This window comes from Triturus cristatus, chromosome 6 (genome assembly GCF_964204655.1).
Source record: "Triturus cristatus chromosome 6, aTriCri1.1, whole genome shotgun sequence".
NCBI lineage: Eukaryota > Metazoa > Chordata > Amphibia > Caudata > Salamandridae > Triturus > Triturus cristatus.
Window position 1 is genome coordinate 1,520,917,910 of NC_140589.1, and position 14,713 is coordinate 1,520,932,622.

The 14,713-nt window shown below is 43.2% G+C and overlaps 1 protein-coding gene across 5 annotated transcripts in view; it reads left to right on the forward strand.

The window, feature by feature from the left end:
• Nucleotides 1-14,713, forward strand: part of PLCB4 (phospholipase C beta 4) — a 1,018,018-nt gene that overhangs the window by 937,163 nt on the left and 66,142 nt on the right. For all 5 annotated transcript variants that reach the window (XM_085612653.1, XM_085612654.1, XM_085612650.1 and 2 more), the window contains 2 exons: nt 1,995-2,070; nt 13,814-13,989. In XM_085612653.1, the coding sequence (XP_085468779.1) occupies nt 1,995-2,070; nt 13,814-13,989 (252 nt within the window). The remainder of the gene's footprint in view (nt 1-1,994; nt 2,071-13,813; nt 13,990-14,713) is intronic.

The window sequence follows — 14,713 nt, forward strand, 5'->3', positions numbered from 1 at the left end:
GGAGTTGTTGCGCAGACTTGGCCCTGAAATTGGGCCTTCTGCTTTGCTTGGGCTGCAGTCAAGCCTGTTTCAGGGGTACTTTTTTCCCCCGTGGTTCTTTTGTTTCTTCCTCTGCTGCGGAAGATCTTCCAAAGAGGGTTCCCATATATTGGGACTTCACGTGCCTTATGTGGGGTTATGGTAGCTGTCATATGGCTTGCGCTCTGCTGGAGGGTTCTGGTCACCTTCGGGTACCTGTTCTCCATGGTGGTTACATAGGTTGCTTTTGCTTCCTGAGGTCATGTGCGCGGCCACTCGTGGTGGTGGCCCCGGCCTCTACTCCTCTCCCCGCTCCCGTTCTGCGGTCTGGGATGTCCCTGTGTCCTCCCTTGCCAGGCGTTGCCTATTTGGTCTTCCTGGGGCCTCGGGCTGTTCTTGCTTCTGGGCTTGACAGCCGGCATTGTTCTGGCTGGCAGACTGCTCTCCATCTGGAATGGACTCGCCTTCTTCTCCTTTTTTTCCTTGGGCCCACTAGGCTTCCTCTTCTTCTTGTTCCATCTTCCTGTCATGACATTTGGCAGAAGCTATGTTGCCTTGTGGGGGAGTGGGGTACTTCAGCCTCTCCGTTCTTGCCCTTGGTTCCTCTGCTGTGAGTGTACAAGCCTCTTCAGCCTTCCTTCCCTCCTACGTCCCCTCGGGGTCGGTGGGGTTCTACTTGTGGGGGTTTCCTTGGCCTGGCAGGGGCAAGGTTCTACCTGGTCCACAGATTTGGACCCCTGTGGGGCTCTCTGTTCTGCTTTGGCTGGTGGGGTCCTTTCGCAGACCCTCCTTCCCAGGGGATATTGCTAGGGTATCTATTCTACATGAAGGAATCTGCGGCTAGCAGTCTCTATCAGATGTACGAGTTACTTTCCTTTGGTAACGATGTATCTGGTAGAGACGATTCTAGCCGCAGATTCCTTCCTCCCCTATTCTGCGAGGACCCTTGGGTTGATCTTCGGTACTCGCCTCCCGGTGGGGTGCTGTGTCTCCTGTGAGTGCCATCCTTGTTCTTGACGGTTGGCTCCGTCTGGGGGCGGTTCATTCCTCCCTTGGTTCTTTGGAGGATGGGGTTTCGGTGCGCCGGTGCCCTGCTGCTCTGGCTACTCCAGGTTTGGGGGGGGGGATTGCTTATATCCTTGTCCTCCCTCCCCTCCCTTACTTCCATTGCTATCCTCTGGGTGAAGGTCCTCCGGCCATGTCTTGCCCTTGTCCTTGTGGGTGCTTGCCCTCTAGGTTGGGGTGGCTTGGTGGTTTGTTGTACCTGTCTGTCTTGGGACTGGTCCTATTTCTTGCTCAGGATGAGGGGGTGGGCTTCCTACATGTGCCATGACTTTTATGCCTGTTCTTCCCTTCGGGGCACAGGGATGGGAGCTGGTCTATGTGCGGGCAGGGTGGCTGCGCGGTTTCTGCTTGTTCTTCTTTCTTCTTTCCCTGCCCTTGGGGTCTGCGGTGTTGGCACTACCCTGGTGGTGTTGTTAGTCACCGTTCCTTTCCAATTTTTCTGCTCTTCGCACACTGTTTCCATGCTCCCACAGTTTTTATCTGGTGGTTCCTCGTTGTGGTGCGGAAAAGTTCTCCAAAGAAAACTGACGTGGGCCTGCCGAGGCGGGTTGTATGTGACCTCGCTGACGTCACGTACGCGGACGACGCCTGGGCGGAGTCGCGTGGTGTCGCCCCGCCACCGGCGCGCAGGGATGCTGTGGCAAAACGTTTCCGGATCCAGTCTTATACCTGGGAAAAATTCTACGTGAAGCAATCTGCGGCTAGAATCGTCTCTACCAGATACATCATTACCGAAGGTAAGTAACTCGTACATAATGAGGATGTTCTTTTAGAAGACTATTGCCAAAGCATATGTATGTGAGAAATTTTATTTATGGCACTTTCCCCAATTAGTTATGTTGACAATTGGATCAAGATAGGCCATTTAGAATATTTTCAATTGTATCAATATTTATTTTTATTTTTCTCAGTGTAAATAACAGTTCTGAAATGAAAAAGGAGACAGAACAAAAGGTTCAGACCCTGACATCTAATCATAAAGCGAAGGTAAGCAATTAATATTTTCTCATACATGTAATACATGAACTAAATATTTCACCAGTCTCAATGAGGTATGAACATACCTATGATTTTGTGTACGAAATACAGAGTGTAGGTTGTGAAGTCAAAAACTTTTCAGTAAAAACCTAAAATGTTCACCAGATTTCTGTAATACTGTAAAAATGAAAACATAGAAGGATTGGCTCAATCAGCTACTGGGAGAAAAACTACTGTATTGCTCACATATGTTACCAACCCTCAGCAATTACAGTGCTCTCCTGCCAGAGTCAAGAGACAGATACATCTCATACTCTTCCCCTCTAAATGTAAAATAAATCTTTGGTCAGCGGTGCTATCGTATATTTTTGTAAAAGGTGTGATGCATTGGCAACAGGTTTTGCAGATTTCTGTGACACCTTTTTATAATTTTCACTTGTAATTTTCTGGCCTATGCTTCTGACACAAGATCAACCTGAGGTTGAAAAGTGGCTCTGGAAACAATGTCAAATTTGGAGAATGTCCATGAGTTGTTGACATCTGGATAATCTAACATACCTCCCTGTGCCTAAATGACTAAAAGAGGCATGTCAAGAGTTCTAGATAATTCTGAAACTCCAGAATAACATGCTAGATACAGAGGGTAAGCCAATGGAGAAATGTGCACTTTCTCCAGATTCAGAGGATTTTCTGTTACCACAAAACTCTAAATCAGGTCTTCCGTTGTAGGCCTGGCCATTGAGACATTATCTGTGTTACCAGACTATTGTTTGCCAAACAAAGCATACATATGCATATACAGAAGGGCGCTTGGTCAGCTTTCTTCATCCACTGGTCTGTTGAACTGTCATTTTCCTTTTGCTTCTATCCACAGCATATAGCATGCTACAGTACACGAGCCCACTTAACCTACTGGTTTCCTTCAGTTTGGTTTACTGCACAGAGTGTAAACATTGTTCGCATCCTCTTAAAAACAGTCCTTTCAGGGTGTGCTTCTTTCATTTTATTTTTGAATATTAACTTTAAAAACAGCTAACTTATTTTGCCTGGCCTTCAGGTGCCCAGTTAGATGGTAATTTATTCCCTGTCTCCTATTTAAAATTGCAATTATGAAGTGTTTAAGTGACTGTATGACATAGTAACTGCATCCAATTTCAGTGCTTGTTTGGGTGATTATTTCGTCTTGTCACCATCACAAAAAACAATGGTTAAATGTGTGGCACAACTGAAAGGTTTAAAAAAAAACCAATCAAACCTGTCGCTAGTAAAATATCCACATCAAGCAATGTTTTCTAAAGTTACCATGTTATTGCATCAGCTTGTCAAGGTCAGTACTACTGCCTTGCGAAGGCTTTTTTTCTTTATTGCTAAAGAGGCATTGGTCAGCCAGCCTACATTTTGGCCACGCACACATCAGCAATTTATTCAGGAGACACCATTTTAACATTATGGAATATTTTGTACTTTTAGTTGAGTGCTACATGTGTATTATGCTTTTGAACTTGTTTGTACTAGCTAGAACCGATATGAACTTGTCCACATTTTCCCGAACCAAGAAGTGATTTAAGGCGGTGCCGACAACTCTACAACTAGAGACAATTGCTATAGAATTATCACAGTGTGCCTTAAAACATTGTTGGCCAGATTATGAGTACCCCAGTATTGGATTGTTATATAAAGGATCCGATAAATACGGATACCCTGGGAATCATTTGTTTATTTATTTTTTATTATTCATAAAGTTTTCTATAGCGCAAACTTGACCCTAGAGGGTATCAGAGTGCTTTGCATATGTTTAGGCAAAGAAGAAACAGGTAGAACAATCAACAAACATATATGTTTACAGTGCATGTATAAATCAAGAGAAGGCCAGTAGATTAAAAAATCAAGAACACTGCAGGGGAGTAATAACCATATGTGCAGAAACTGCGTCATCTCAGTTAACAGCTATAAGAGGCAACAGGTTCAAGGGTGGAAATTTGTTCATCACAAGCATTTTCTTTTCTGAATAATGTAGTTGAAGGGTTCAGTCTGATTTCAGGAGGCAGGGAGTTCCAAATTCTCTGGCCATTCCCGAGAATGTTCTGTTGTAGGATTTGTTTTCTTAAGAATTTATGAGTTTCAACAATAGGGTGCTTGAGCTTCTAGAGGAACTGCAGCCACCAGACAGCCCCAATTTTTCAGCTTGGTACTTTGCTGTGTTGAAGTGTAGGGCTTTGTGGGTCTTGCAGGCAATTTTCAGCTGTGTCCATTGCCTCATATGGGAGCCAGTTTAGCGGCTTCAGATCAGGAATGATGTGGTTGTTTCTATTGGATCTTGTGATGAGCTTTGCAGCAGTATTAAGGGATGCCCTTCGAGGAGCCAACCTAGATCAAGGCGGACGGCAGAGAGTTGTACTACCATAGTCCAACCTGGCAATAACTAGAGCTTGTACCACTGACTTGAAGTTGTCAAGTGGGAGGAAGGGCTTTATTTTTCTTAGCACGTTCATTTGAAAGTTTGCTCCTTTGGTCCATGAATTGATATGTTCCTGCATGTTAAGATTCTTGTCAAGGGTGTTATTTCCAGTGATCTTGTGAAATCTATAATGTGTGGAAGGCAGTTTGGAGCTGTTAGATGCTTCATCCATTCTTCAATGTCAAGGGATTGTTTGGGTGGCACAATAAAGAGGAATTTGGTTTTGAGCACATTTAGCTTGAGGTGGTTTTGGGTCAGCCAGGTCTGGGTTTTTTGCAGAGTTGTGTTGCGGGATAGGATATCTTCAGGTGGAGCGATTTTAAGGTATAGTTGGGTTTCATCTGCATACATGTGGTATTGGATGTTAGATAGTTTCAGAATTTCGTTTACAGGCTCCATGAACAAGTTAAAGAGAGTAGGTGACAGGGTGGACCCCTGTGGGACTCCTAATGTGACTAGAGCGGTATTGGACAGGGATGAGTTTATCTTGATTCTTTGAGTTCTGTTGTGGAGGAACGAGGTGAACCAGTGTAGAACGGTCCCTTATAACTCCATCCTGCGTTCAAGTAAGTCTAGCAAAGTGTTGTGTCTGACCGTATCAAAAGCTGAGGAGAGGTCTTGGAGGATTAGAAGGCAGGATTCATTCTGATCTAGCATTTTTAGCGCATCATCAACTATGTGTGTAAGGGCTGTTTCCGTGCTGTGACCCTGACAGAAGCCGGATTGGAATTGGTCTATTAATCGCAATTGCTCTACGTGATTGCATAATTGGGCATGGACACGTTTCTCGAGGAGGTTTGCTAGAATCAGAATGGTGAAAATGAGACAGAAGTTATTTGGGTCCGCATGATCCACTGTGGTTTTTTTTGGAATAGGAGTTACCTGCCCGGATTTTAGGCAGTCAGGTATAGCGCCTTGAATTAGTGAAGCATTCACTATCTTGGTCCAAAGACAGAAAGTTCTGATCTCATTGAAGAAGTTAGATGTCAAAGGGTCGCAGAAGTGATTTGACAGTTCAAGTGTTGTTAGAATTGAAATGGCGTTTTCATCAAAGTGTTTTATGTATTCCACAAGGCGTTGTTTTTGGGGGGTGTCCAGGTAAATGTGAGGGCTGAGCGAACAGCGGAGGGTGGGGGATGATTATCGGGATGAACGGAATGTGCTCTATTGCCGTTTGAAGATCCTTTTCAATCTTTTTTGTCTTTTCCAGGAAGAAGAAGGCAAATCCCTCGAAGTTTGGGTGTGGATTAGATCCAATATTGGAAGGGTTGGGATGTCCATTAGATTGTAGTCTGACAATTTCGAATAGCTTGTTTATGTGATTTCTGGCTTTGTGTAGTTGGTTTCTAAAGAAATTTGTTTTACATTTCTGATGCGTTTGTTGTAGATGTTCCTCAGAGATCTCAAGTGTTTAAGATGTTCGAGGGACGGTGAGAATCTCCATTTTTCTTCAGCTAGTCTCAAATTGCATCTTTCTTCATTTAGGTTACCATTGTACAATGGCTTGGAGTATTTAGTGGATATTTTATTTTAGCTGTAAGGTCACAATTGTGTCAAGAATGTTCATCATGGCATTGTTGTTGTGGTCTGTAAGGTCATGGACATCAGACATGTCCACCGGAGGAGGCAAGATGTTATTGCTGAGGGATGTCAGTTCGTTATGGTTTATGTTTCAAGTGCTCCTTTTCCAAAGTCTGAGTTTCTTTAGTTGAGCTTTGTGTGACCTCACCAATTCAGTGATGATGAAGGTGATGCGGTGGTGGTCATTCCAGTCACAGGGAACGATAGATTCATGTTGAATGGAGTTGGCCTTAGCAATGATCAGATCTAAGGTCTTGCCCAGGTTGTGTGTAGGGCTGTCGCAGATTTGAACCAAGTTGGGGGTCAGATGCAATCAATTTGCCCATTTAACAGTTTCACCCATATAAATGGAGCTTACCAAACCAAAATCTTCATGTCGTGATATGTTCCATGCCTTTTTCCATTGGTAAAGATTGACTGTTTTGACTTTCCGATATGTAGGGCACTCGTAATCAGGTCCTAAGTCTTCTGTGTAACCAATTTATGATTTGGTATGTTCTATTCACATATTTCCAGCTTTGACTTTTCTGTGTTGATTCAAATTGTTTTATCATCCGTAGGCTCTTTTGGACTATTAATTTCGTTCAATTCACTAGGTGTTTTTTCAAATAAATTTAAGCTGTATTGTACCTTTGCAGCCTGTTACACTGCAGCCTCCATAATAAGAATGCATGCAGATAGTAGAAGTCATTAGGCACTTAGATTTCACACTGTGAATAAGGCTACAATTTGAGGTTGGACAAACAACCTTTTATGTTTAAGGGGTACATGGTCGTGCCGGACGAGAACAAAGTCACAAGTTCTAGACGACATTAAGCAGTCAGTTTTGACACTGTGAATGAGCCTACAATTTAAGGTTGGACAAACATACAACCTTTTATCTTTAAGGGGTACATGGTCACTCCGGACCAGGACAAAGTCACGAGTTCAGGCCGACCATGATGGAGTGTGTACTAGCTACAGGGACCCAGTTGGGCCTGCTGAATAAAGTACCTTAAATCCTGGTTGGAGAGCTCTGCGTAGATCTGATATGAAAAAAGAGTTATGCAGCCGAAGCGATGCATCGGTTCCAAGAGGTGGTAGTGCTGCGGCGCAAGGTCCTGTTCATCAACTTTGAGGACCCTGTTGACAGGGCTTGTAATGCGAAGTCTGGGCATCGAGGATGTGGCAAGCAGTTGGCGATATGTCACCTCTGAGAAGCTGTGAGGCTGCGATGTGGAGGCTGGTATCACCGTCGAGCTGGCATTAGTGAGGGATGCTAGGACCTGGGCTGGAGATGTGCCGTACCGTCGGCGATGTGTCGGTTCTGAAGACTGTGAGACAGCAGAGATGCATTGGTTCTGCTTGAGGAATCACTACTCAGCCAAGGAGAAGTGTCTGTTCGGTTCGAGGATGTGCCACTCAGCAGATTAGATGCTTCGGATCTGCTGGTAAGCACCTTAGGCTCATGAGTCCAGGTGCAGATGCACGGATGTGAGAAGCCTGTTAAGTCCCTGAAGCTTTACATCAGAAGGCCAGCCAACTAGCCCCCGTAGTTACTCTAGGTTCAAGAGATACAGGTCCAGTCTTTTCACCCTGAGAAGAGGGCAGCAGGTCAGCACAGCAAAGCAGGAGTCCAGCAAAGTGGCAGTCCTTTTAGCAGCATAGCAATCCTGTAGAGAAGTGCACTGATGTGGTGGTGTCTGAGGTCTAGTACTTATACCCAGTGGTGCCTTTGAAATAAGGAAGAATTTAAAGACATGCCTTTGAAGCACACAGATGTTCTTCCTCCTGCCCTGGCTCCAGACTCACTACAGGGGGGTATGCAGCCCTCTGTGTGTGGACAGGACACAGCCTATTCAGGTGTAAATGAGGCGGCGCCCACTTCCTCCTTCCCATCCTGCCAAGATGGCCCATAAGTCACACCTAAGCTCCCATTGTGTGTGGCTGTCTAGGAAAAATACAGAAAGCCCACCTCCGAACTCCACCCGGTCATGCAGTCAGAAACAGGCTCAAGGCACCAAATGGCTAAAGCAAGAAAATGCCAACTTTCTAAAAGTGGCATTTTCAGAACTGCAATTTAAAATCCGACTTCACCATAAGTTAGAATTTTAAATTAGGATTCCAGAGGCACAGAACGTGAACCAGTTATATCTTCTCATTTGTAAATTACACTTATAAAATGTGATACGGTAATTCCCAATGTCATCCTATGGGAGAAATAGGCCTTGCAGTATTGAAAAATGAATTTAAGAGTTTTTCACTACCAGTACATGCAAACGTTCATGTCCTGCTTTATAAACACACTGCACCCTACCCTCTGGTGTCTCCAGGGCCTACTGCGGAACCTCGCAAAGCGACACTGCACACACCGCACACCAGGATTTATGGCAGTTTGTTGAGTGGGTCTAAATGTGTCCCTGTAACTCCATCGTAGTCTGAGCTTGTGTCTTTGTCCCGGTTCGGCATGACCTTAAAACCCCAGTTGGCGCTTATGTTTTTTTGCACTATTTCACTTAAATCTTTAAAACTGCATTGCTTCGATTCTACTAGTTGGATTTTTGTTGATTTGATCTCAAATAATATATTAAATTATACTCTATTTTCGGTGTGGGATTTTTCTTTTGTTGTGCTACAGCAAACAAATTATGGACGGAATACTGACAATGCAAACATTCTCCCCCAGTCAAAAGATCTGGGTTAAATCCATCGTTCTTTTGCCCACTACGCCAACCCAGTTTGAACCCAGCCAAATGCAAATCATTCTTGACCCTGTGCCCCATAGTCACTTTATTACTGTTTGGAGTGCAGCATACACACTTCACATTGCCTCTAAGTTAAGCCTGACTGCTTTTGAGCCAAGCTACCATAGGGTTGAGCACAGGTTAATTTGGGGGTTGTTTGTGTTTCACCCTAAAAAGAATTGTGGTAACTTCTTGAATAAAGTTCCACCCCCCTCAATATGTAACCCAGTTTCCTACAGACTGGAGTTAGGGAGCTAGCTTGCATATGTTATTTATATCTAATTAAATACTTTTCTGAGCTGTAATGGCTACATTGCCTCGGTATAGAAGAGGAATAGATTTACCACTATCTAATGGTACACTCACTTGAATAGTGTGAGGAAAATGGTCAAAATCCAAATGATTAGTATGACCTAATGGGAATCCATGACATACACCTATAGCTGGAGGAAACCCATTCTTGATTTATCCCTACACACCAAAGTGAACTTGGGCAGAATTTTCTGTATGTAATGCCTTAATTGCCTCAATGAATCGTCCCTGTAAGCCCATCTAAAGAAGCTGGGGACTGTCTTAGAACAAGACCTATACAAAAACGTGTAGATGGTTAGAGTTATTAACACCATCACATACTAAATACACTTATTCGGTAGATTGCTTCAATTACTAGATGAAAAGGACAGAGTTTCTATGGTAAGAGCTGTATTGTCTCTAAGTAGGACTATGGCAACATTTCATTCTTTACTTGGACTGTTCAAAGAAGTTGGGGTCTAGGTTTTGGAGAGTCCAAAAGGACACAGCAAGACTAATAAATAGAATGCCAAGGAAGACAGATATTGCCATACAATGAAAAGTCAGTCTGTGCTCCCTATTATTAAAACAATTTCTTTGAACAAAGTTATGCTTCTTCACAAAGCATTTTGGGTACATTGCCATGATTAATTGTAAAATTTATAACAGATTACAGCATACATTCCATAATTTCTAAGAACGATACTCAAAGTAGTTTTGTGTGATCTTATGCAAACTGAGAGTGTGACTGCACCACCCAGTACTACTGTATACAGGAAATAGTGTCTTTGAAAAAAAAGGTCCTTGTGCATTTTTAGATAAGACTGATCCTCAGATTTTAAATGAAATACTTGTTTTTAATGAGCCACTTCCTTTTCTTTAGACTCATGATAAGAATGGATTCTTATCTCTTGTCAATAACAGCATGCCCCTTAAAGGAGTCACTCTATGACTGAAAGTGCAAAGTATATAATCACCCTAAGAATTCGCAGGTTGGATGCCATCATGCATTGAAATAGTAAACGTTTTTTATTTTAAAGGTGACCGGTAGAAAGCATTCTTTCATTTTTAAAACCATTAAACTATATACTGATTACCATAGCCCATGAAAGAGAGCAGTCATCATGCACTTAACTCAATAAGTAGAGACGCATCACCCTTTTTTACAAAGAGCATTGTTGTAATCTTAACAATGTACTGCTGGTAGACTAACAGGTCAGGGTGAAGCACTATAAGTCAACTCTGCATTACCCTACTGTTTCAGGTTGCAGGTCTGGGTAATCTCTCCTCTTGCTTAAGCAGTCTGTTCAGCTGAAGCATTGATGCTCTCCCACTGCACCTCAGAATTGCTTAAACTTTCTTGGCTCCTCACTTGCGATAGACAGAACTTGAACCCATCTCAGAAGGACTGTATGTGCAGACACAACCATAATGTATATAAAATGTTTCTAACTAACCAGAACATCTGAGGCAGAGGTTACAAACAGTCCTATTGGATTTGACACTCTGCATTCTTTAGAATGTTGTATTTTCTTTTAATAAGATCCGATTGGGGAAAAACGTCAATTAGGGTATCTTGTCGGACACCGGCAGCTAAATCATGTTGCAGTAGTAGATTGCAGAATATCTCTGTGTCTGCTAGTCTATATTCATTCTTGATGTGTTCTATTCACACCATTCTAGATCACTTACAAACTTTCACTAGCACACTGATATCTATGAGGACCCATTCTGTAAATTCCTTCAATCACCTAACTTCTTGAAGGGTCTCATTGTCCCACAGGTGGGGTGCATTTTGTCAACATGTTTGTTCAGTCCAGGCATGCATTTACAACTTACCATACCTTCACTACTGACCAAGTGTATTTAGATAGTTTTGTCCGTCGCTTCTTGCTATACAGAGCATGCATATTGTCATGGGATCCCAATGAAACCCTACGGGAGGGCTCATCCTGTGATGAAAAAGCAACTCATTTGCAGTTACTCATTGAAATTCCCAATATTATTTACAAACATCAGGCTAGGCTGTTCCACCATTGTCCACTCTCTGACTCAGCGTCTGAATAGAAATCCTCTGAGCACCAGGGTACCCCTTCCCAATGTAATAGCTGTAATTCAGTCTTTAGGTGCTGAAAACATAATCTTGGACCCACTAGGGTTTGGTTTAAAGAAGGTAGAGGAACGTTGGAAGTGTCATCACCTGCTACCAGTCGCTTGTCATTAGACAGTGAGAGTTAGCCTCATCCAGTGGCATACATTCTCATTGAATCTATCCAGTGTTGTTGGAAATTGACTTACTGGTTGAGAGGGGTTAAACCCTACTCAAGCAGCAACCACAATTTTTGTCACGGCGAAGTCATGAGCAAACCCAAAATTAACCTTGCTTAACTCTCTGGTAGCTTGGCCCAAGCAATCAGGCCTAACTTAGAGTCAAAGTGTAAAGTATTTATGCAGCACTTTAAACAGTAATAAAGTGAAAACACAACACAAGAAAAATCTCACAGCAATTTAGACAAGTAGAGTAAAATGTAATAAATTATTTGACATCAAAACGACAAACATCCATTCAGTAGAACCGGAGATATGCAATTTTAAAGATTTCAGGTAAGTGAAGTGCTGAAATGCACAAAATGACACTTGCTGTTATATGGTCATGCGAGACCGGGTAAAAGTCACAAGTTCAGGTCAACCAGGATGGAACGCGGGCCAGGTCCAGGGACGGGGTTAATCCCACTGAAAGAGTTACCTTAAAAAAGTCCAGCGCGAACAGTTCTGTTCATGGTGAAAGGGGCGGTGAGGAGCAGGGAAAGCATCACAGATGGTCGTCAATGTAACACGAAGAGCAGGCCGGGCATCACAGACGGTTGTTGCTGTTGTGCGAAGACCTTGTCAAGCATCTAAAATGGTAGTTGTTGGAGCTTTGCGTTTGCGGTCACCGCAAGCTGTCGATGTTGTCGCATAAAGTGCAGATCTTCCACTGCTGGGCATCATTCGCAGTCGCTATGGCACAAAGAGTAGGGTCCACCAGAGCTTTGCTTGGCAGGCAGCATGGATGGCAAGATTTTGCCACAAACGGGCCCGTTGGTGGTCTCAAAGCGCCAAAATCTTTTGAATTTCTCCTTTTCTTGGGGAGAGAGCTCCACAAATGTGACACCAAGGGTCGAGGACCTGAAGGGCACCTCTTGGGGATCACAAACTCACTCTAGTAGAGGACAGCGGGGCTCAGACAGTTCTAGGCACCAGGTCCAGGCAGCTGGGCCCTTTCAGAGAGTCTCTGGAGCTTGTTATGTCCCTGCAGCTCAAAACACGAGGTCAGCTGGCTGGTGCTTGGCGTCACTTCAGCATGGGAGGAAGGGTGCAGGTCCAGTTTTCCTTCTCAGCAAGCAGGGCAACAGGCCACAGATCAGCAGAGTAGCAGGGTAGGAGAGTGACATGCCTTCTGCCAGCAAAGTAGCCAGCAGTCTTTCTCCTGTAGCATCCACAGGTCCAGGAGTGCACTAAAGAGTTCATCTGATGGTCTACTATTTATATCTGGTGCCTTTTTTGAACTAGGTGACATTTATAGAGAATTCCCTTTTAAGTTTTCAGGATTCCAGCATCCCCTGCCTTGGCTATAAGTTGGATGCATGAACAATGCAGTGGTGACAAGTCTTTTGTGTGAAGGTAGGACACAGCCTATTCAGTTCATGTGAGGCTGCACCAATCTCCACCCCTCCCTACTGCTAGTTGATGGCCTATCCAGGCACACCGAATCCCCCTACTGTATGGCTGTCTGGGAAGAATAACAAAGTCCAAGTGCCAACTACATGTCATGTCACTCAGGAACAGACTTTAGGAACCAAATCAATAGGACAAAAAAATACAAACATTCTAAAAGTGCCATTTTCAGAATTGTAACTTAAAATCCAACTTTACCATTAAAAAGGATTTTTAACTACAATTTCTCAGACACCAAGCATGAAATGCTGACCTGTTCCCAATGAGAAGTTACCACTTATTAAATGTAATAAGGCAACCCGATGTTAACCTATAGGAGACGTAGGCCTTGCAGTAGAGAAAAATGAATGGAAGAGTTTTTCACTACCAGGACATGTAAAAGTTAAAAGTACAGGTGCAACTTTTTGAATGCCAAATAAGCTGTTTAGGGCCTACCCTAGGGCTGAATATTGTGTATTAAAAAGGAAGGTTTATATCTGATAAATGGTTTATTTTGCCAGGTAAAAATGGCAGTTTAAAACTTCTCACATAGGCTGCAATGGCAGGCCTGAGACATGTTTAAAAGGGCTACTTAAATGGGTGGCACAATAACTGCTGCAAGCCCACAAGTAGCATTTAATTTACAGGCCCTGGGTACGTCTAGTACCACTTTAATAGGGACTTCCAAGTAAATTAAATGTGCAATGTTGTCTTCAATAATGTGCTTTTACTATTGTGGAGCACAAAACGTAGTCACAATTCACACGAAAATAAATACAGCCAGGCACCAATTAAAACACTGCTAAGAATTAAAGAACAAAAATTAGTTAACTAACAGTTTCTAATCTTTATATTGGATTCATTTAAGCATGGCTTTTACTTTTTGGGACTTACAAAATAGAGCCAGTGCGCACTAGACACTGTATTTAGACCGACGTATCGCTGATGCTTGTTCACTACCATATATTTATCTATATTTTATTCATCTTCTTCCTTTCAACAGGTAAAAGATATTGTGGCACAGCAGACAAAAGAATGGTCAGAAATGGTTAACACGCATACCGCAGAAGAGCAAGAGCTTCGAGATAGTCATCTAAACCAGCAGTGTGATCTGCTGAAAAAGCTGCTTGTAGGTGTCCATGAGCAACACACTCACAACCTGAAGACATCACAAGAAAGGTGAGCCAGGGCTCTGATTTTGAGCGCTCAAGACGTGTGTGTAGCATTCTTGACACGGACACTTAATTCAAAGACAAGATAGTGGATAGAAAAGCCTTGTTGTTTATATATGTAGAATACTTAGAATTATGGGGTATCACACAAAGTGTGCCAGTTTGTTGCATTCATGCTGTGCTGTATTGATGTTTGATGCCCCAGGAGTGGGTCTTTGCCTTCTGGAGCATTATTGGAAAGATAGTACCTGAAGGGAATAGTCCTCAGACTGTCAAGATATTGTGATTGCTCAAAGGGAGTTTCATTGGTGGCAGTTAGAAAGGTCAACCAGTTTAAGATGGTAAGGGTTTATCAATGATTGGTGCAGAGCACTGCACTGATTTACTTACCATTATAAAAACCCACGGGTGCAGCCCAAAATTGTGCAGCACTGAGTAAGCGCCTGCATGTCCATTAGTAAATAACCCCCCCTGAACTCCTTCACCGATGAGACCATAGAAATTTTCTCCAAAGGTCATTCACATTATATGCATTACACACACACTTACGTTCAATCAATGCTCACGGATGCCCCAACAAATATGTATTCTCATCGAAAGCAAGCCTTATCATGCAACAATAATGCAAAAGGATGAAATATGGAGGGATATCACTGTATAGGACCCCAGAATGGCTGTGTAGGCATGGATTGGTGGATGAACCGAGATGTGCGCTAATTTCTTGCATTTAG